The sequence below is a fragment of the Benincasa hispida genome, chromosome 1 (genome assembly GCF_027475165.1).
Source record: "Benincasa hispida cultivar pf3 chromosome 1, pf3_genome.v1.1, whole genome shotgun sequence".
NCBI classification, from domain to species: domain Eukaryota; kingdom Viridiplantae; phylum Streptophyta; class Magnoliopsida; order Cucurbitales; family Cucurbitaceae; genus Benincasa; species Benincasa hispida.
Genome location: NC_143478.1, coordinates 39,955,221 through 39,979,466, shown reverse-complemented (window position 1 = coordinate 39,979,466; position 24,246 = coordinate 39,955,221). Strand labels below are relative to the sequence as shown.

At 35.0% G+C, this 24,246-nt stretch overlaps 1 protein-coding gene across 2 annotated transcripts; it reads left to right on the top strand.

Moving 5' to 3' along the window:
• The first annotated feature begins 4,480 nt into the window (after nt 1-4,480).
• On the top strand, nt 4,481-21,098 carry LOC120089010 (ALA-interacting subunit 5-like). Of its 2 annotated transcripts, XM_039046449.2 has the most exons (9): nt 4,481-4,694; nt 4,942-5,040; nt 5,824-5,882; nt 5,977-6,051; nt 6,168-6,284; nt 6,399-6,469; nt 14,363-14,663; nt 14,781-15,070; nt 20,766-21,098. In XM_039046449.2, exons 2-9 carry the CDS (start codon nt 4,944-4,946, stop codon nt 20,824-20,826), a joined length of 1,071 nt encoding a protein of 356 aa, XP_038902377.1. In that variant the 5' UTR covers nt 4,481-4,694; nt 4,942-4,943; the 3' UTR covers nt 20,827-21,098. The 2 variants fall into 2 exon arrangements, with proteins under 2 accessions (XP_038902377.1, XP_038902382.1); XM_039046454.2 differs by lacking the exon at nt 4,481-4,694 and having other exon boundaries at nt 4,713-5,040.
• Nucleotides 21,099-24,246: the final 3,148 nt, after the last annotated feature.

Here is a 24,246-nt window from a genome sequence, read left to right as displayed (position 1 = left end):
TTATGGACCTACAGATTATAAACTCTAATGATATAAAATTAATTAATTAAACTATTTAATTAAATTAATCAATTTTCATTAACTACCAGTCGCTTCACTAAACACTGATAGCTGCACTCTTCGCATTGTAGATGTAGGTTTACAAAAACATGCAGCAGAAGAAAATAGGATCACTAAACATTCTAATTTCTCAATTTCGACATCAAAATAAGCATGTTCATAGGGTATTAAGAGGGTTTCAACACATAGCTTTGAAGATCCTCTTCGAACATGAATTTGACCTGCATTCTTCTCTAATTCAGGTCGTGGACCACTACTAGAGCTTCCCTACCATTCTTTAGGAGCATTAGATTGAGTTGTATGACTTTAAATAAGCTTGAACTCAGGGAAATTGGAGGAAAGGTTTTCTGGTTTTTCAACTTGTTACAGAACAACTTCTTCAACTTTTAAAAACTTCAACAATTCAACAATTACATTTCATTTTCAGCTGAATCCCTTTTGTATTTTAAACCATCAACCCAAGTTTTGAAGTCTTCATCCCATGAAGACACCACCTACTTGGTGGAATTAGTGGATTATGGTGATTAAGGTGCTTTGAAGTTGATTGGAGAAATCTCACTTTATGGGTTTTTCCAAATTTCCAGTTTTTTTTTTCTTTTTTCTTTTTGAATTTCAATTTCAAAATCAAAATAAAATTTCAATTTTAATTCTTTAATTAAAATTGAAATTTTATTAATTTTTAAAAAATAATTCAATAATTAATTTAATATCAAATATTAAATTAATTTGTCACCAAATCCATCACTATTAATCCATATTCATGAAATTAATATTTAAATCATATTTATATATTAATCGATTCTCCAATTACGTTTAATTCCAAAATTAAACGTGAAATTATATCACATATAATTACTAATTCCTTTAATTCGAATTTGAACGTTTCAAATCAACTTATCACGTTATTCTAAGGCTAATTCTGTTTGTGAGCTAGTAGGGGACCTAATGAACCTACAGATCATGGGCTTCAACGATCTGAGATTAATTGGTAAACTTTTTACACTGAATTAACCCTCATTCGTTAACTATCGAGTCACTCCACTAAAGCCCAGTAGTTGCACTTCCCTCACTATAGATATATTGTGTCCACTCCATATAACCATGATTAGTAAGGTTGTTCATAATAACGATTGGGTCAAATGACTGTTTTACTCCCGAGATTACCTCTTGTTCCTTAAGTTCCACTGATCCTCTAGTGAACAATTTGTTTGTGATCCAATCAACAAACATAATCCCTCTCGGGCCAATGAGAGGTGGAGCCCTTTGTTCAAGACTCAGAATCAGCACTTAAGGGAACAACCTCTCTACTATCCCCGAAAGCGGGTGGGAGTGAATTCCACCTTGCACCCTATGTCCCCAGCTATCTACCTAGTCTTACCCTTGAAATGGGAGGCTTATTGAGTCGGCACTGTTGAGCCAACCTTCACCTATTAAAATTTAAGGATAATCCTGAATAAACAGGAGTTCATAGTTAACTCAAGATTAATGTTAAGTTACGTAGGTCATCGCTACGAAATAGTCAGTCTTAAACAGTAAACAATGTTATAAAGTAAGAGTGACTTATTTCTTGGTCCGATCTTATGCAAACTCATTGCACAGGACACCCCTACTCCTCACGTGACCACGTGAACGAATCAGGATCACTTCGTTTGTAACACATTACTACTCCTTGTAACAACTATAGAGTGGGTCACTTTCGATAGTTACCATAATAAGGCACCCAACCTTATTCGTATACTATAGATCATTTTGACTATTTACTTAAACCTGATCTACTTTTATGTCTCCTACATAAAGTTCAAGTACTCATTTAATAGTCATGGATCTTTTAGTTTATTGGATTTATTTCTAAAACGAAATAAGCAATTCATATATTCAATAATAACTTTATCGATTTACAAAATGAGTTTATTGTTTACAAACCACGAGTTTTAGGACATAAAATCCAACAGTAGCTTCATTTCTGTGTCCATGGATATATCCGATCAATAGCCAGTTGACCCTTCATAAATTGCTCATAACTATAGTTGGGTCAAAATTCTATTTTACCCCTGTAGTTACATCTAACTCCTTAAATACCAATGATTCCTCCAATAAACAAATAGTTTATAGTCCAAATATAAACTAACACCTCTCAGGTTAGTGAGAGGTTGAGGCTTCAATGTTCAAGACCTGGAATCAACTATTAAATGAGTAATTTTTCTACTTTCCCTAAAGTCGAGAAATGAGTGAATTTCATCTTGTGTTGTTGTGTTCCCAGCTCCCTACTCGGACAAGTCCCCAAAATGGTAGGCTTGTTAAGTTGACTAATCAAAGGATTGCCCTCATAGACAAGAGTTCACAACCCACTCAAGATTAAGGTCAAGTCACCTATGGTCATCCTAGCAAAATGTAAGTCTCTTCTAGAAACGGTGTTATATAAAGAGACTATTCAATTCGCAGTCCGGTCTCATACAAACTCTTTATATAGAATACCCCCGCTTGCATGTCTCCACATGAACGATCAGAATCAGATCATTTGTAACACTTTACAACAATTGTAACATCTACAAAACAGGTTGTATTCGTAGTGTCACAAGGATAAGATACCTAGCCTTATCCTTCTACTACAGACCGTTGAGATTATCACTTAAACGTGATCCACCTATATGTCTCCATATACATGTTTAAGTTTCATAAAACAACTCTGGATCTTAATTTATTGGATTGATTAATGCAGTTTAAACATTAATAAAATACCTTTTATTTTATTAGACATATAACTTTTCTTTACAAACTACAAGATACACTCTATTTAGCACATTAACTCCAACAATTAATGAAATTGATTTTCATCTCTTTGACAAAATCGACACTTGCTGGCCACCTCACCTCTTAAAAAATTGATTTTCATCATTCTCAAAAAGGTGCTTATAATCTTAAGGAAATCGATTTTTATCTTTCTAACATGATTTGAAGAAGTACCCAACATCAACCTTACAAGTTTGATGGGTCAATTTGTGGGTACCTTACATAGATATTAGTGAGAAGCTCAGCCTCGTTGAGAATCGACTGATAGGGTCATTAAAGAAGTGTAAGTTAGAAGAAATTATACTCTTAAGTTGAACCTAGAATGTTTAGCTCATACTTGTAAGTAGCTAAACCTCGAGACCCAACATGAGAGTGAGAGCTAATGTGTCTAGATGATTTTGGACTAAAGGGTATAATTGATAGAAAATAAGAATAGAAGCAGCAAAATTAATAAATAACAATGTTTGGGCAAATATTAGCACCCTAGGCCCAAAATGGACCTAAGGAAGATGGTTAGTCCAGGGTAAAGCCCAAATTGCATGCTCGGCCTTGGGCTCGCCTTGAGGCCGACTCTAACAAAATAACTAAAGGGGCATGTCCATGCATGCCCCGGTCTGAAGCATCGTTCTAGGCCCATTTTGGGCCTAAGGGGAGATGTTGGCTGAGGCCGACCCTAGCTAAATAGCTAAAGGGGCATGTCTTATACATGCCCCGACCCAAAACATCGCCCTAGGCCCATTTTGGACCTAGGGGAAGATGCTCGGCCTCAACTTAGCCAAACATGAAATTGGTCATGACCTTTGGCTCGGTAGGTTATCCAATTACCCTCAGGCGACTCTGAAACCCTAGGGACCAACCTAGGTCAACTTTCTCTCTAAATACATCATTAGAACTTCATATGAGGTAACTGAAGTCCTACTCTCAAATTCTTTAGCTTCCACAGTCTTTCACTCTCTGACTTAAGCATCGGAGTGTATGTGGTAAGCACCATATCGATGTGAAAGTTTTCTCTTTTGCAGGACACGTTCATCTCCTATTCAATCAAATATGGTGTTGCGTGAAGGTCAAGTGTATTTTCTATCCAAAATTTGACATCAACAATTACAATTATTCGAATCAAAGTGGTTATATGATGAAATGATGTATTTTTTCGTGCATATGTGTAATCTATTCGGATTGAAGTGGTGTACAGGATGAAGTGGTATATCCTTTCGTGTATGAGTGTGATCTACATCTATAAGAAAATGTTACGATCTAACAGTGGAGATATGTTTGAATGAAAAGTCATGTCATTTGCCACATTATAACTATTTGGTTTGAAGGAAATTGTATATCCTGTCATGTATAAGTGATATCTAGACCATAAACATAAAACATCATGATCTAACGACATAGTTATGCTTGAACGTACAGTCACACGCTTTGTATTCAAAAGTTTCATTATTTTTTTTCTTTCTCATCAAACCGTTATAATTGTTTGAGTCAAATAACGTACAAGACTTATTTTTTTCTTTCTATGCACTAAAATAAAACTATAAATTTAACGTGCGAATTATGAACTACTATGCCAAAATAGCACTAGATCCATTAAGAACTCCCTAAAATATTTCTAATTTTCTAAAACTTGATTAGAATTGAAAATAATCCAAAAAAAAAAAAAAAAACAGATAGGCACGATAAAATATTCTTTTGAAATAAAATACAAAAAGGAAAAAATATGAAAACCGCGCGAAACTACTTCCACTAAATCTCGATAATGGGCGATATGTTTTGGTAGCATTACCGAAACAAGAAAGTGGGTTCGTGAAGCAAGGGCCACCGATCGGATGGGATTCATCGATCAGGTCTGTGATTGCCTTTTTAACTTCTTTTTTTTTTTTTTTTTTTTTGTCTTTTCTCTTGAGATTCCTCCATACCCAAATCAAATTTCCCCTTAATATTATGTTTCTTTTGTCAGAATCGATCAACCCATAAAGGAAAGATAAAAATTTATTGTAACCCACTGTTCGATTTCGAAAGAAAAGAGGATAGAAATTGGTCAAAGATGAGATTGCCAATTAATAACCTTGTTCTCCTCGTTTTGATGCGTAGAAATGAATAATACTCACGGGGCAACAAGCTCGGCGGGTAGAATGCAGCAAGGAAATTCTGATTCGTCCACTCCACCCAAGAAATCGAAGAAACCAAAATGTCATATATTTACTCTATTTCCCCCTAGTTTCTGTTTGTTCTGTTCGTGTCAATTTTTATAACTGTTCTTAAGAATTATTCTGTTTTGTCATATAGGTTTTTTGTATAAGATTTTTCCTCTCTATGGATAAATCTCTTGGAATCTTACCTCTCAGCCTATGTTCTTTGTACTTCTTCGTTGTTTTTTTTTGTGTAAAGTTTATGAGAAGCATTCCTGTGGAGCAAAATTTTTGGTTTGTGCTTCTGGGTCTGCAATGTTTCTGCATCTTTGCATTATATTCGTTTAAAATGCGTTCATTCTAGCATTATTATGCCTCATTCTCATGTTATGGACTTCTGTATTTTTCTTTAAGTTTTATTTTTCTTCCATATTGATTGCTAACGGTTGTTTGGTTTCCGTATACAATCCCTTCCTATCTTTGGTTTAATCTTTTGGAAGTTTACCTTTTAACCTATGTTCTCGTACTTGTTCGTCATTATTTGGGCATTTTTTATATAATTCATGTGAAGAACACCTATGTAGGATTTTATTTATTTATTTATTATTTTTTTTTTATTTTTCTGCTTCTGGGTCCATCTGAATTCATGTTTGTGCATCTTTGCATTATAATCATTTTAAATGTTAGCCACTCGAATGCTTCATTCTCATGTCATGGAGTTCTAGATTTCTGTTCTAGGGGTGTTCTGTATTTCTGTTATATCTTATTAAAGTAAGGTCAATTCTATTGGAAATGTCATAGGCAATTGGTCGGTGCTCATACTTTACTTTTAATTTGATTGCAGATTCTAGATTTACACAGCAAGAGCTTCCTGCTTGCAAACCAATTCTAACACCAGGATGGGTATCCCTCAATAACATTTGAATTTATTTTTTGCTCTAGTCCCTGTTGTCGCATTATGCACTCTTTTTTATTTAGTGTCACTATTTGATTTCAGGTTATAACATCCTTCGTTGCTGTTGGCATTATCTTTATCCCCATAGGGATTGCTTCCTTATTTGCATCAGAACAAGTACACTCTCGTCTGCCTCATCCTTGCAAATATGATACTATGAAGTTTTTATTTGTTACTTTATTGCTGCAGTATTAAATGCTTAACTTGAGCCATATGCTTTCCATGATACACAGGTTGTTGAAATTGTGGATCAATACGACCATGATTGCCTTCCTTCTGAGTTTCGCGGCAATCCTCTTACGTTTATTAAAGACAGCAAAACTAATAAAACCTGTAGCAGGAAGCTGACTGTAAGTACAGTTTCTATTGTTGTTGTTAAAAAGCAGACTGGGTTTTGGTTCCTTTTCGTATTTATCTCTTAATTTATCTGTCTTAAACAGTTCAGCCAACTTAATGCTTTTCAGGTTCCTAAACCAATGAAAGGTCCGGTTTTCATCTATTATCAGCTTGATAACTTCTATCAAAATCACCGACGGTAAGTGGAAGTCAACAAAAAAAAAAAAAACTTGTTAGAGTCTTGAATATGGGAGAAATAAACTGTTTATAAGCAAATAACAGGTGCTGTTTATTTCATGATTTGTGACATTTATGGAATTATGTGCAACTAGCCTTTCATGTATGATTGAAATATCGAGTGTTATTTATCTGGAGAAGAAGAAATACAGAATCTGTTGTATAGCCTATTATTTAGAAATGAAGGATATGGTGTACAATCTATGAAACATATCCTAAGTAAGGTCATATAACTTTTTTATTAAAGTTAAGAAGTGCGTGATTTAATTTATAAAAGTAAAGATATGAAAATTGTAGTTTAAGGAGCAAACTGGAGGAAATGAACTAAAGCTGTTAATCTGTTTACAGTTATGCTTTAAGTTTACCTAGAATGGAAAATGGAGGTTAAGAAATTCATTCATACTTTTCTTCGTTAGGCATCTGTTGATCAAGATTACAACTCTTGTCATGTAGTTTGATTTTTATTTATTGATCTCTTGCCTTCCTTTGGTTTGCCCACTATGTATTATTATCTTATTTCTCTTGCTTCATGCATTTCTTATCAATCATGGTAACATTATTTCTATCTAATCCCTCAGCCTTCAAACCTGTTTCTTTAGTTTCTACTTGTCTGGAAATAATACATTAAAATACGCATGTGGCACATGTGAGAAGAAAGTGGTGCAAGCAATTAAGGAATGTTTTAAAGTTTATGAGGCTGCTTTCCACTACAAGGAGGAAGTGGGTTCATTTAAAAATATTTCTTGTTTGAATATGAATAGAGCTTAGAAGGGAGGATGCCTTTATTTTTAGGAAAAATTACCTTTTTCGTCCCTAAGGTTTGGGTAATTGTTCCATTTAGTTACCAAGTTTCAAAATTTTACACTTTCCTCCCTCGAGTTCAGGAAATACTTCATTTTATTCCTTTGACCTTCAGTCAACAAAATTGAAAAATGATTTGGCCTTCTATTTGTTTCTTGGGACTTTTTCATTATTTTTTTCTTTTTATTAGCGCTAAATGCAAAAATTCTTGCATTTAGGGTTTTCTTTTTTCTTCATTACTTTTAGAAAATAAAATTTACTAACCTTCAATGCAAAATCCTCATGTTTGTGTGTGTGTGTATATATTGCACCTCACAGAAAAAAAAAAAGCTTTAGCTAAAAGCCTGAGAGGCTATTGCCCTCTATTGCGCCTTGAGCTTTAGAAAATACTGCTCCTTCTAATCTAGACAACAATTTGCATCTTGATTGGTCATTGATGGTGTTGATGAGATCAATCCATATTTGAATTGAGATGTGGGAAGATTTGACCATTTGGTCATTTGCAAATACTTGGGTTCCATTTTGCCAAAAATATGAGGTTCAATTTTAGGCACCCTTTAAGCACTTCATGAATATTCCAACCCCGTCATCTTATCTTGATAGCATACGAGAATTCCACAAAGATTGGAAAATAGTGAAGTTAATAGAGCCAATTGGAAAAAGTCGCAACAAAGCTCTGGAAGAGAATTGTGGAGGCTGCTTTTGATAAATTATTTATCATTGATGATACTAAATTGGTTAACGGCCTTCTTTGTGCAAAACAAAGCACTCTTTTAAATATTATATCTTATCTTTTTTACTTAACAATTGGCGATCTCATTTTGTAATCACCATTAGGTGTTTTGAGGTGTTCACCTAATTTCATTTATCAATGAAATGTTTCTTTTACTAAATTGGTTGAGGCCTTCGCTAAGGGGCCTTGAAAGGCTAGTGGAGGTCCTTCAGTTCTACGAGAGGGAGAAGGGGAAAAGAGAAAGAGAGGGCGTGATGGGGTTGTGGGCAAAGATGATAGGTGGCCAAAGCGGTGGGAGCGGTGATGTTAGGGAAGGGGAAGCAGAAGGAGGTGGGGGAAAGAGAGAGTTTTTATTATTTAATTTTAAAGCTGCAATGTCAGCTTTTTATAATAAAATATGCCATGTCATTTTCATCCAACGTTAAAATGGAGTATTTCTTAAACATAGGGACAAAAGTTCAAAGTCTTAGAAACCTGAAGGACCAAACATAACTGTTAAAAGAGAGAAAGAGAGAAAGAAGAGACACAAGGTTTACGTGGAAAACCCTGGAACAAAGAGAAAAAACCACGATAAAGAGTCCGTTTTATTAGTTTTTACATAATATGAGAGATACAAGATGATTCTTATTTATAGGCTCCAACAAGCCTAAATACAAAAAAGGAAAAAAAAAAATAGGGTAAAGTAAATGACTATAATACCCCCAGGATTATAAACAATCAACTAAGTCCCTTATTTCTAACACTCCCCCTCAAGTTGAGGCGTAGATATCAATCAGACCCAACTTGCTAATGCAAGAGTCAAATTTGCCTGAGTAACCCTTTAGTGAGAACATCTGCAACTTTTTGATTTGATGGAATATATGGAATACAGATATTGCCATTGTCCAGTTTTTCTTTTATAAAGTGTCTGTCAATCTCCACATGTTTCATTCGATCATGTTGTTTTGGATTATTGGCGATGCTTATAGCAGCTTTATTATCACAATAGAGTTTCATAGGTAAGACACCATCTTGACGAAGATCAGACAGTACTTTCTTGAACTAGGTTTCTTCACAAATTCCTAAATCCTAGCTCTATATTTAACCTCTGTGCTACTTCTAGCAACTAGACTTTGCTTCTTACTTCTCCAAGTAACTAGGTTACCCCACACAAGTACAGTACCATGAGGTAGACAATCTGTCAGTCACTGATCCTGCCTAGTTAGAGTCGGTATAGGCCTCAATGCATTTCCGGTCAGTTTTTCTAAACATTAGACCTTTACCAGAAGTGTTTTTCAAATATCTCAGAATTCAATTCATAGCTTCCATACCTTCTTCATAAGGTGCTTGCATAAACTGACTGACAACACCGACAGCATAGAAAATGTCTAGTCTGGTATGTGATAAATAAATTAACTTTCCCACTACACGCTGATACCTTTCTTTATCAATTGGAACTTTGTTAATAGAATCTCCCAATTTAGCATTCAATTCTATAGGAGTATCAGCAGGTCTACATCTATTCATACCTATTTCCTTTAACAAGTTAAGAGTGTACTTCCATTGTGAGACAAAGATTCCTTCGCTTGATCTGGCCACTTCCATTCCAAGGAAATACTTTAGATTCCCGAGGTCTTTGATTTCAAACTCGTTTTCCATCTTTTTTTTTCTTTTTCAGTTTGGTGATCTCATCAATATCATCTCTTGACAAGACGATATCATCCACATACCCGATTAGGACAACAATTTTCCCAGACACTAACCTTTTTGTGAACAATGTATGGTCCGAGTGTCCCTGAGTGAACCCTTGAGACTTAACAAAGGTAGTAAACCTTTCAAACCAAACTCTCAGGGACTGTTTTAGACCATACAAGGATTTCTTGAGTTTACACACCTGATGATCAAACTGAGTTTCAAAACTTGGAGGAGGGCTCATATACACCTCTTCTTTTAAATCACCATTTAAAAAGGCATTTTTCACATCAAGTTGGTGGAGAGGTCAATCTTTATTTACTGCAACAGAGAGAAGAACCCGAATCGTGTTTAACTTCACTACAGGAGAAAGTTTTTGAATAGCCTACCCCATAAGTCTGAGTAAACCCTTTTGCTACAAGTTTGACCTTGTACCTGTCTAAAGTACCATTAGATTTATACTTCAGAGTGGACACCCATTTGCACCCAATTGTTTTATGTCCTTTTGGGAGAGTAACGAAATCCCACGTATTATTCTTTTCAAGAGCTCTCATTTCTTCCATAACGGTAGTCTTCAACTTTGGAATCTCCGTAGCCACATGTATGTTTTTTGGTTTTGTTGCTATGTCAAAACTGGTAGTGAAAGCCCTGAACTTAGAAGACAAATTACTGTAACATAGAAAGCTATTTATAGAATGCTTAGTGCAAGACGTGGTGCCCCTTTTCAAGGCAATTGGCATGTCAAGAGAAGCATCATAATCCCCAGGTTCATCTAACTTCATCTGTTTTCTCACCCGTAGTAGGATTTTGATCACACGTTTCAGGCTAAGGTAGAATTTCACTCTCTCGTGTTTCTATTGTAGTCTCGTCACTGTCGACCACCCTTATTTTTTGGAACTAACATATTAGTCTTGTCATTCTCAGTTTCATCCACAATATCATCCTCAACACATAAATCATTATTATTAGGGACATACTCAGTTGTACCTTGAGCTTGTGTTGGTTCAGACTCATGGACCGGAGCCGGCGGAACAGTAGGGGACACAATTTCCTTTATGAGATTTTTTCTGTAGTATGTTAGCCAAGGGACCTGTTTAGTAGGTAGAACAGTGTCATGAGAACTCAAGATGGGCTCAGGAAGATCAATAAGGACTGAGGATGTTGACCAGTTAGTCTCTTCACTAGTACTCTCCCCCTGAAGATGACTAATAGGGAAGAAGGGTTTATCCTCAAGGAATGGGACATCCATGGAGATAAAGTATTTCCGAGAAGAAGGATGGAAGCATTTATAACCTCGCTGGTGAAGAGGATATCCAAGGAAGACACATTTCTGAGCACAAGGGTAAACATAGTTTGGTTAGGGCCATGACTATGGACAAAGACAAAACGCCCAAAAACCCGGAGAGGAACATCAGGAATGAGTCATGTGGTTGGGTATGACTCCTTGAGGCATTCAAGAGGAGTTTGGAATTGGAGAACATGAGAAGACATTCGATTAATAAGATGAGCTGTAATAAGAACTGCATCTCCCCACAAATAAGATAGAAGAGAGGTAGATAGCATGAGGGACCGGGCAACCTTGAGGAGGTGACGATTTTTCCTTTCAGTCACTCCATTCTGTTGAGGTGTATACGCACACGAACTTTGGTGAACAATGCCTTTAGAAGACAAAACTTTATGAAGAGTATTATTGAGAAATTCACGACCATTATCACTTCGAAGAATAGCAATTTTAGTATTGAACTAAGTCTCAATAGTGGTGTAAAATTGTTGAAATATTGACAAAACCTCTGATTTGTCAATGAGAAGAAAGACCCCCAACGTTTTCCTGAAGAGGTGGTAACACTAGAGGACCCCAAACGTCACTATGAATAAGATTAAAGGGCTGAGAAGGCCTGTAAGGTTGAGAGGGAAAGGTGATCCTATGTTGTTTTGCACGATTGCACACATCATAAGAAAGAGAAGAGACATCAACTTTATGAAATAAATGAGGAATTAAAAATTTCATATATTGAAAATTTGGATGACCAAGGCGAAAATACCACAACATACAATCTTTTTCTAAAGTTGAAAAATACGAAGATAACAAACTAGTCTTATAGTTGTTCCTAGAAGAAGCATCATCATCAAGGAATTAGAGTCCCTTATTGTGCTGGGCAGTGCCAATTGTCTTCTCCAAGTTCAAGTCCTGAAAGAAAACATTATTCGGTGAGAAGGCAACTTGACAATTTAGATCTCGGGTTATCTTACTAATAGATAGTAAATTGTAAGATATCTTAGGTACATGCAACACATTTTGTAAAGTTAAACCATGGAAGGGAGAAATATGACCTTTACTCACAATATGAGCAAAAGACCCCTTTGCAATTCTGATCTTTTCATTACCAGCACAAGGAAGATACGATAGGAAGTTAACAGATGACCCAGTTAAATGATCTGTAGCCCCTGGATCAAGTATCCATGGTTTATTGTTATTTATACTTAGGAGACTTAAGGGTTGTGATGTACCTAATTGAGCAATTGCCCCAAGAGAAGGGACAACAGAGTCAGTTGGACAATTCACCTGAGGTTGTGATTGGGAAGCATTCGCAGACTCACTTACAAGTGCACGACCGAGATTGGACTTGTCAATCGGAGGGCGTCTTCCACCATTCGGTGGTCTACCATGTAATTTTCAGCACTGTTCCTTTGTATGCCAAGGTTTTTGTTGCAATGTTTACACAATGGAGTCTGTTTCCCATTATGCTTGTCACCATTATTACCAGATAATTTCGCACTAAAAATAGCATAATTAGTGACAGTAGTGATGTTCATAGTACTGAATCTTTCTTCCTCAAGGTGAACCTCAGAGCACACTTCCATAGAGAGGGTATAGGTCAATGTCCCAGTATACGGCCTCGCACTGCATCGAATTTGGAGTTCAATTCAGCTAGGAAATCATATACCTTATCTACTTCCTCAATCTTGGAATACTGGACACCACACGAATAGTCCCAAATAAATTTCGCGACACAAGTCCATCTCCGGCTAGATTAGGGACAGCTTATTAAAGTACGAAGTGACATCCATCGTCCCCTGTTTGCACTCGTGAACTTGTTTGCACAGAGTGTAAAGACAAGATGCATTCTGCCTTTTTGAATATAATTTCTGATTAGCATCCCAAATATCTCGAGTGGGGGTAGCATACAACAATGGTTTCCCTATATGAGGCTTCAATACTATTAATCAGTAGTGATTTTAGCAAGGAGGGAGGATTCCCCTCCTTTCCAAATGTGCTCTCGAGGATCCCCTGGTCTAGGTTTGGATATCTCGCCAATCAAATAACCAAACTTGTGATGCCCTTCAAGGGCCATTTTAATAGACCGAGACTAGGAGAAATAATTCTGGCTATTTAACTTTTCTCTTGCAATTAAGCCGGTAAAATTTCCCATAGAACCAGACAAATAATTTGCAGTATTTAAAGTAGGGAAAGAGGTTACTAGATTCTATGGATACATCGGTAAATTGGAAAGAACGTCTGAATTCAATACACTTGAATTTAAGTTTGTGGTTTTGGAAGCACCTAGGGCTACCCCAAGAGTGGCGATTTGTTGTTGAAAACTCATCTGAAGATCAGCTAACTGTTGTTGAACCATTGCCAGAGAAAGACCCATGGACCCGTGATATTCATAGCTCGGTGGCGGCAAATGGGGGAACCCAGGCAACAACAAGCTGTTATAGGCAGCTGGCAGCACATCACTCCCCATTACGGACTTGCCTCGGTGATGTGTGGAAGATCCAATAGCATCGGCTTCAGATTCCAGCAGTTGGATGAAGTGGTTGGCGGCAGTGGGACCAAAGGCAGCAACGGCAGGACGCCAGCTGGCGGCACTAGGGTTCCCGATCGGCTGCTATTGAGGATGTATTTGCAGCAATCAAAGATACTAGTCAATGACGATCTGAACGGCAGTGGCGGCGACGGTTGGAGGCTCTATCAGCGGCTGTGGGGGAAGCGGTGTTGGTGCAACACTAAGGTTATCTTGCACCGGTTGGTTTTCGCTGATGGTGGCTAGGGTTTTGTCACTACGCTCTGATACTATGTTAAAAGAGAAAGAGAAAGAGGAGACACAAGGTTTACGTAGAAAACCCTAGAACATGGAGAAAAAACCATGATAGAGAATCTCCATTTTATTAATTTTTACATAATATGAGAGATACAAGATGATTCTTATTTATAGGCTCCAACAAGCCTAAATACAAAAAAGGAAATAAAAATAGGGTAAAGTAAATAACTATAATATGTCCGGGACCATAAACAATCAACTAAGTCCCTTATTTCCAACAATAACTATTACCTAAACCTTGGGGACTAACAAAGTAATTTATATTTATTTTTATTAATTCATTTTTTTTACTATGAAAGTAAGCCATAAAAACTATGGCACTAAAAAGTATCATGCAGTTTCTTAAATCATTCTGGAGAGCTCTTTCTGTTATTGTTTTTTAGTCATGTTATTGGGATTGAAGTGTGGAAATCGTGTTACATGTCAACTGATACTTGTGCCTACCTGCTTATTTAAGTGTACATCAAGTGTTCATCAACTTTTTCGGTTCTTGCCCTTCTATTTTAACATATTTTTCTGTTTCTTTTGACATATGAAACATTATCAGTTATGTAAAAAGCAGAAGTGATAAACAATTACGAAGCAAGGCGGCAGAGGCAAATACAAAAACATGTGCACCAGAAGCAACCATTGGGAAAGGGGCTCCAATTGTCCCTTGTGGCCTCATCGCCTGGAGTTTGTTCAATGATACATATGGTTTTTCTATGGAGAACAAGGCATTACATGTCAACAAGAAGGACATAGCCTGGAAAAGTGACCAAGAAAAGAAGTTTGGATCTGATGTCTATCCTAAAAACTTCCAGAGTGGGAGTTTGATTGGTGGTGCAACACTAAATGAGAGTATACCTGTGAGTATGCTTAATTTGCATTCTACCATCTCATGTCGATGCTCTGATTATGTTATTGTTTACCTCTCTTTGATTCTTGTTAATGATTGAATATGCTTTCCTTTTTGTGTGTAATAGCTGAGCCAGCAAGAGGATCTTATTGTTTGGATGCGAACAGCTGCACTGCCCACCTTCAGGAAACTATATGGGAAGATAGAAGCAGACTTTGAAGCTAATGATATAATAACAGTGGTGATAGAAAACAACTATAATACCTATAGCTTCGGTGGTAAAAAAAAGCTGGTCCTTTCAACCACTAGTTGGATTGGTGGGAAGAATGATTTTCTAGGCATAGCTTATCTTAGTGTTGGAGGACTCTGCTTGTTTTTAGCGATAACCTTCATACTACTGTACGTCATCAAGCCAAGGTGAGATTAATTAATCTTCTAAGTTCTAAACTTAAATATAACTGCTATAGCTAAAAATTTAGGGAAAGATATTCACTTGACTGAAATCTACAGAATATGATAAATGCAACTGCAACTGCCCCGTTATTTAGCTGTGAATTTGTATCTTGGCTAAATGGTTTGTCATTTTTCCCTCGAGTCCGAATCCTTGTAGCATAGAATTATTGTGAGGGAGCATGACCCCATCCCTTTGAATGGGTGGCAAAAGAGGTTAAAACCATGCACTGAAATCTTTGGAAAGATATTTCTTTTGAGCTCCCATCTTTTTCCCGTCTTATTTGTTTTGTTGTGGGGGAAGGTAAGGGAACGTATTTCTGAGAAGATCAATGGGTGGGGGATAGACTCCTCTCATCTGCATTTCCTCGGTTATATCATTTGTCTTTCTTTACAAATTGTTCAGTGTTTGATTTTTTGGTTTGGTCGGGGAGCTCTGTGTCCTTTGGTTTCTGTCATCTGTTGTCTGATAGGTAAATGATGGAGGTGGCCTCACTTATCTCTCTACTTGATGAGTTTAACTTTAAGCTTGGGAGATAGGATGTTCATGTTTGGAGTCGTAAATCCTATAGAAGGTTTTTCTCTAAGTCCTTTAGGTTTTCATTGGATCCCTTTCCTGTTATTGAGTCGGTTCCGATGTTTTAGGGAGGGTTAAGATACCAAAGAAAGTTAAGTTCTTTACTTGACTAGTTTTGCTCAATATTGTGAATACGATGGATAAGCTTTTGAGAAATATGTCTACGTTAATGGGTCCTTTTTGTTGTATCATTTTCTGGAAGATAGAGAAAAACCTAGATCACCTTCTCTAGTAGTGCCATTTTGCGAGTTCTATGTGAAATTCTTTCTTTCAAGAGTTTGATTTTATGTTGGCTCGTCAGAAGGATGTTTGTGCGATGATTGGGAGTTCCTTCTCCATCTACCTTTCAAAGAGAAATATTGTTTTTTGTGGGTTGCCAGAGTGTGCTTTGTTGTAGGATCTTTGGGAGAGATGAACAATAGAGTGTTTAGAGGTGTGGATAGGGATCCTAGTGAAATTTGATCCTTGATGAGGTTCCATGTTCCTTTTTGGGCTTCGGTCTTAAAGACTTTTTGCAATTATTCTCTAGGCAACATCTTAGTTAGATACCTTTCTCTGGTGGGGTATTTGTGGGCTTGGTTTTTTTTGTATGCCCTCGTATCCTCCATTTTTTCTCAATGAAAGTTGTTCTTTCATTAAAAAGTAAGTTTGCCTGCTCTTTATTTCTTTGGAAGTGCCTTGCAAGGGAACACACACCAAAAAAAAAAAAAAAAAGATGCATTTTGAAAGTTTTAAAAGAATAGGTAGCATAGTTCCATGGTTATAGACATTAGTAATATTCCCTCTAGAAAGTTGGAGCCAAAAACTATCTACAAATGGGGAATATTGACTTTATCACAATCAGAGATTATTTAACCTGCCTAGATTTAACCTGCCTAGTTCTGATTTGTATTACTCTCGACTATATGTTACCTTTAGGCTGCCTCCCGGTGTAGGCTGAACAAATTGTTTTGTAATGATTCCTATTTCAGATGTTTGTGCTAATTGGGGCACTTTTTGATAACCTCCTTTGACTAGGGGAGATTTCATTATATTAAGGAAACTCTATTTACCTTTGAAGGAAGTAGAAAAGTACCTACCTTCTTATAGTCCATTTTTCCAAATACAGTGCTTGCTAGCTGCTCGTATCTAGTATCGAAAAGCTAATTGATGTTTTTTTAGAAGGGGAAGATCTTGAAGAAGGAAGTCATTTGATTTGTGGGGATCAAGATGAGTGTTTCTTCTCCTCTCCAAAGAACTTGGGAGTTCTTTCTTGAGATCATCCTCAGTGTTGCATTGTGTTACTTCTAGTTTGGCATAGATAAATTTGGCTGGTTCTCCAATTGCTGGACTGAGTTCCGTGCTGCTCGCCACTCCCCGAGGCCAAGGACAGGGTCGAATCGTCATTCCAGGATGTGCAATTGGGATGACTCTTGAAAATGATAATTTCTGAGTGAAATCCCTTTTCTCACTTTTAGAAGAATTACTAATGATCTCTCGTGGAATGTTGTCTAGATTTTGAAAATCACTTGATTTTCTAACCAGATACCATTAAATATTTGAAAGTGATTATAATGAGTTAGAAGCTCTTTTCACTTCCAAAACAAGAATCTTTCCAAATTCATCTTAATTACCTTGGAGAGGTAGTCACCGGTAGTGTGATTCAGGTTGCGTTCATGAAGACTAGGTTTGAATCATTGGTGGTGCCATTGAACTCTTTTTGATTTCTCGAGACTTAGTGTGGACAATATTAAAGCCATTTAGCAGGATGGGTGTTGACATTTATATGATAATAGCTAAATTATGAGTGTGAATTGTGACCTTGAAAAGATGGAAAGATGGGCTGGTTTTATGATGGGTTTTGTGGGGTGTAGCATCGGCCCCCTTTCCCGCCTCTTATTTAGGTCTTCCTCTTGGATAGGAATCTGGTAGTGGACAAGATTAAGAAATGACGAAAGTATCATTATCAGTGTAAGTATCGATGAGTCAGATTTACGGATATATCGAAAGATGTTTAAATATCGATGGATTGATATAATGTTGTGAATTTTTTAATGAAATTTTAGAACAAACTTATTTAAGTAATAAACTATGACTTTAAGCATATAAATCAATAATGAGAAGTCAAATATGATTGATAATGGAATAATAGATAATAATGAAAATCGAAAAAATTATTATTAATTGAATATTTTATTAGTAAAATCTAGGTCATACAAAATGAAGGTCAAATACAAGATTCAATAATAAAAAGATGATTTAAAAGGTACTAGCTCAATGTTTGCATAATTCATTTAATAATAGTAATATTGCTCTCAAGTCATTGTATGTTAAAAATTTATAACATAATTGGAAGTATGTCATTCATGAGTCTCAACACCAACCCCAATGATGTCAATAGGAGGATATCTTGGATCAAACTATGTTTCATTCAAATGAGGATGGTCTGAAGAATGTAAATAACATAAAGGCTCTAAGTCTGAGTGTTCATCACTTTCACAAGGAAGTTGTCCCCATCACATGAATGACTGTAGTTACTATGAGAATAACCATAGTCACTATTATTATAAACATATTGACCATGTCCATATTGACTGTTCAAACTCATCCCCTCCATATTTGAAAGTTGAAACAAATGAGTCAGCATTAGTCTGAGCACCACCATGTGTGGATCTTCTACGAATGAAAAATTGTCCCATTGCCCCAATTCCTAGCCCACCAACTCTATGGTCATGGTTGGAGTCTTGTGTGGCATTCGTGAATTGAAATTCTCCCGTGAAAGGGCTAATTCTTGCTCCACCAGCTTTATGGTCATGGTCAAAGGGTTTTTTTCCCCTAAATTTAATTTCTTTGAAAATGAAAGCTTTGGATTGAAAATTATAAAAAGGTAAAAAAGCTTGATATTGGAAAAAGAAAAAAAAAAAGTGATATATAGAGATAATGACATGTAGATGAAATATCCATGGTATTTCCACGATATATCCACAAAATATCCACGGTTTTGTTGAGTTGTGAAAGATATTAGCCCAAAAAGTTATATTGGAGATATATCGGTAATATCAGAGATATATTGTGAAATTTGGAGAAAAAAGATCTCACCCCCCAATATCTCTATCGAATGTGTGATTTTACGGATATATCACGGATATATCGTCATTATATCGAGATATTTTCATCCTTAAGAGAACGGTTTCGTGGAAGAGAAGCTTCTTCTCCAAAGGCAGTAAACTCACCCTTATTAGGTTGGTCTATGTTGAGTGGTATTCCAGTGTACTATTTCTCCCTCTTTAGAGTTCCCTGTTCGGGTTGTAAAAGTATAGTGAAGCTTATGAGGAATTTCCTGTAGGAAGAGGTAGACAAAGGTAAAGGAGCCCCTTGTGAGCTGGGAGATGATTGGAAAATCTGTGAACACGAGAGGGCTTGAACTAGGGAATTTAAGGACTCATAACAAAGCCTCTTAGCGAAATTGCTTTGGTGTTTCTCCCTTGATTGTAGCTAGCTGTGGTGGAGGATCATTGTAAATATGACTCACCCCTTTGAGTGGTTGTTGGGCAAGTTTAAAGGCACACACAAAAATCTGTGGAAGGATGTTTATTTCAAGGTCCCTTCTTTTTCTCCTCTTGTCCATCGCGTTTTGGGAGAGGGAAAAGAAATGTATTTTTGGGACAATTAGTGGATGGGGGATATACCCTTCTATACTCATTTCTCATCTTTTCTACCTTTCCTTCTTAAAAAGCTGTTTTGTGGATGATATCTTAGATTGGTCTGACAGCTTCATTTCTTTTTCGTTCAAGTATGTCGTCCTTTGACCGTTAGGAAACAACAGATATTATGCCTCTCCTGTCTTTGATTGGGGATGTTGGTTTTAGGGACGGGAAGCCTCCTGTCTTTGGGGCCTTCTCATGCAGCTCCTTTTGTTGTTTATTGAACTCTTTTCCCATTATAGACTCTTCTTTAGGCCCATCTGGAAGATCAACACTTCAAAAAAGGTTTAGTTTTTTGTCTGACAGGTTGTTTACAATAATTTAAACACACTGGATTGGCTCTCGAGAAATTGGCCTTCGTTGATTGGTATGTTTTGTTGTATCCTTTACTTCACACGTTTCTTTGGTGTTATGTTTTTCTTTTTTTGAGACGTTTAGCTTTCAGCTGGCCTATCAAAGAGACCTGATCGGTTTGATTGAGGAGTTTCTTCTTCATCCACCTTTTAAGGAGAAAGTTTGTTTCTTGTGGCATGTCGGGGTGTATGCATTGTTGAGAGATCTTTGGAGGGAGATGAATAATAAAGTTTTTAGAGGATTGGAAAGGGACCCGATTGATGTGTGGTCCCTTATTACTCTTCTTCGATTACAAAGCATTTAAAGGTTGGAGGCTCTTCTGTAGAGACTCTTTTTCTTGTGGGTTGGTCTTTTTGGTGACCCATGTATTCTTTTATTTTATTCTCAACGAAAGGTTTTTTATCCCTAAAAGAAAGAGATTTCTAAATATGGAGTTTTGACAACCCCGACTTCTATTCTCTAATATACGAATTGTCCAGCTCTATATGGGCTGGTAAAATATTCAATTAAATTCTTGCTTTTGCTGTGGTTTTCATGATCATGTTGATGATCAAGTTGGTGCTTATGGTATCAAAGATATAGTAGGTGGTCGATATCTTTGAAACTCTTTGTCCTCTCTTGGTGTGTACCTCAGAGTTATATCAAGTTCCCAAACAAATGGCTCCGTGATAATCGAGGAAAGGTCTTTTCCGACAACTGCTACTGGTGGTCTTTCTCAAATATGATTGGAGAGAGATATTAGGATCTTCAAAGGGGGTGGATAATAATTTCTTCCCACGATATAATTAGTACCTCATTTATTATCAATTGTTTGAGGCTAAGATTTCATATCCCTCCATGGACGTTTTGTATTCTTTGTGACAAATATCAAATACAAGTTATATTCCTGTAAAGGAAATCTGAGGCGATTTAGATAGCGATACATGATTATATTTAACTGTTCGATTTAGCTTGAAATGCTCGATAATATTTCATCTGCTAAACTTGAAGTTCTCCAACATTCAATAACTTGATTAATGTTTAGTCTTCTTACTGGATTATTTTGCAGGCCTCTTGGTGATCCATCCTATTTGTCCTGGAACAGAAATGCAGCAGGGCAGGCAAATTAACCATCTCTTCTGGGCCAAATTCTCTTCTAAATAACATACTTTGCTGTGGTTCTTAATCAATGCTTTAAGTTACAGAATGAGAGAGGAGATCTAACTGAATTGTAAGCTACTGGTAAAAGCCTGGTTTATTTTTCTGGTAGCTTGGACTTTGGTTTATATATGTATATTTTTGGACCATGTCTTGTTTACAAATTTTCCAAATAAAAGGATTCTATGTAAGCGTCAATGTGAAGATGGGAACTAAAGTTTATAATCCTTGTTTTGTTGAAAAAGGCTGAGAATTGAGGGTGATATATACACACATATATACTTTAAAAAATGTATTTTAGATGAGAGAAAATATATACCTACAACCGTTCATGTTTGGATTGACTTTTTAAATGCTTAAAAAATGTACTTAGATCGTCAATCCAAATAGTTGCCTCTTATTGAATTCGACTGGAGTTTACGGCCAACTAACTCAAATGTCTTCCTAGATGAACCAAACTAAAACATAATTATCTAAAGTTTAAAGTGAAATTAATATATTTTTGTTTACTCCATATGTTGATTCGGTCTATTTTCATTCGATTGAATATAAAGTATTCAAGTAATTAGGTTCGTTATCTAGATTCCCTTGCTATATTGATTCTTGGTTAAAAACCATTTTTGGTCTTATAAATATAGTCTGCTCTTTACTTTTACTTATATTTTAGCTTGTAATAGGTATCCCTTTCATTTTTAGTTTTTGGTTTTTGAAAATTAAACCTATTTTTTTTTTTAAATAATGATTTGTATCTTTTTTAAGTATAATAGTTGAGTTCTTAGCCAAATTTCAAAAAGAAAAAAAAAATCAAAAGCTATTTTTTTTTTAGTTTTCAAAATTTGAGTTTAATTTTTTTAAATCATTGGTAAAAAGTAGATAACAAATGAAGAAATTTGGAGGTGTAAGGAGTGTATAAGCTTAATTTTCAAAAAAAAAAAAAATAGAAAACTAAATGGTTACTAAACAGAGTTTTAGTTTTCAACTTTTCAATTTGTAATAGTTAGTTTCTACCATGATAAATATCATTAGAGATTGTCAATTTTAATTACATAACGACTTAATCTTTATAATTTACAAATGAATTTGATCTCTATTCAATTTATTAATCTATACATGTAAGAAGTTTCATTAAATTTTAATGATATTATACATAATATGGACTACAAATGGTAAAGTATAAAGTTTAAATCATTACTTATTAAAGTTTTGAGATTGAATTGATACAAATGAATGTTTAAATAAATTGTTACTTCATTCAAAGACGAAACGTATTTTTTAACACTTGATTTGCTTATTTAGGCACCAAAATTTAAGACATGTTTGGGAGTATTTTTAAAATGGTTAAATCACTTTGATCCTATTTAAAGTTATTAAGTCAAAGTCAAATAGTAAATTTAACAAGTGATTTTCACCATTTTAAAATCACTCTCAAACGTGTTTGTAGTATTTGGTTAATATTTTTTTATTATATCTAATCCAGATAATAGATTTTTTTTGGAAAAAAAACTACAACCCAAAATAAAATCCATCATTTATTTATTTTTCATGTTGATTTTATGGGCATTATCATATCACCATAAAGGTCTAGATAAAATTTCCATGTATGAAACTTTAAATTAGTGTCAATAAGAGTGTAACTCAACTGACATAGTGTTTGTACTATTGACCTCGAGGTTTGAAATTCGATTCCTTCGCCCCACATTTTAATTATAAAACCTTTGAAAAAAAAAAAACTCTAAATTAGTATTGAATATCATAAATATCTAGGTCAGTAGCCAATAAGGCACTAACCATTCTGATAGAACAAATTCATCTAGCAGAAGGTCAAAGTAGAGTTAATGACTAACCCCAATAGTCACCAAATGATCATAAGTTTAGATTGAGTTTTAAATGATTATGAAAGTAAAAGCTCTAAGTAAAGCATCTTTTGAAATTAAGCATTTTTGCATTTACTATTTTTAGAAGGTTACAAGAGGTGTCTATATAAAGATAAAACTCTAGAGATTGGTCTTCTTTCTTCTCATCGAAAAATCTAATTAAGTTCTAAAGGAAAGTCAAGAGAGAGAAACACAACACCTCACGGATATGTTATTCTAAGTACTTTTATTATGAAAATCATCTAGTTCAGAGATCTTGATATTTATTATTTTATACGATATTATAGTTAGTGGTGATCTTGATATTTATTATTTTATACAATATTAGAGTTTAGTATATAATCATAAAGTTAAAACTTTCATGTGGTATCGGAACCATATTTTAGAATAGATGATTTTCCATTGATGATTTATTAGGTCTTTCGCTGCAAAACAATTGTATTTTTATGAATTAAGAAACTTTTATCAGCTTCTGATAATTGTCGTTTGAAGTAAAGTGTTTTTCATAATTGGAATGCTTGCATTAAAAAAATGATATTTGTAATATATAGTAGAATAAGAGAAAAAATCTAAAAATATATTACATCTTTAAAATATTTGTAAATATGGATGAGTTGACTAGTCAATCTTTGATTTTTTTTAATTTCCAATTTCGCCCTCCTTGTCTTATCTTGTTGTATACCTTTTTTTTAGTCTTTTTATTTTCTTTATTTTCTTCAATTTTTGCTTCTTTCCTCAATTCTTTCATTCTTTCATTTTATTTTCTTTCTCGGTTTTTGCTTCTTCTTCTTTTTATTTTATTTTGTTCTTTCTTTTATCTGATTTTTGCTTTTTTCCTTTATTTTTTATTTTCTTCCATTTCCTTCTTTTTCCCTTTTTTTGTTCTTTCCTTTATTTTTTATTTTCTTTCATTTTTTTAATTTTCTTTTCTTTCTTCGATTTTTGCTTATTCCTTTTTTTATTTTTATTTTCTTTCTTCAGTTCTTGCTTATTCTTTTTTTATTTTTATTTTCTTCCCTTTCTCCGATTTTTGCTTCTTCCCTTATCTTTTTTTATTATTTTATTTTCTTTTCTTTCTCCGATTTTTTGCTTCTTTCCTTTCTTTTTCTTTTTTAGTTTTTCTTTCATTTATCCGGTTTTTGCTTCCTTTTTTTCTATTTGATTTCCTTTCTCTTTTTTTTTCAGCTTTTGCTTCCTTTCTTTCTCTTATTTTTAAAATTTTTCTTTCCTTTATTTGAATTTTTTCTTCTTCCCTTTTTTTCACAAGAATTATGAGGCCGAGTTCCATACTCATGACTTGAAAGTACTCAATTCATAAGTGACTTAACACCAACAAACCAATCATCAATTTTGATTATTATAACAAACAATAAATATAAATAGCAAATGAAAGTCTATCAATGATAGCCACTAATATTTTCTATCATTGATAGCTTAATCTTTGATTATATTTTCATAGTTAATAGCCACTTATAGAAATCTATCATTGATAGCCAACTTAGTGAATTTAATTAATAA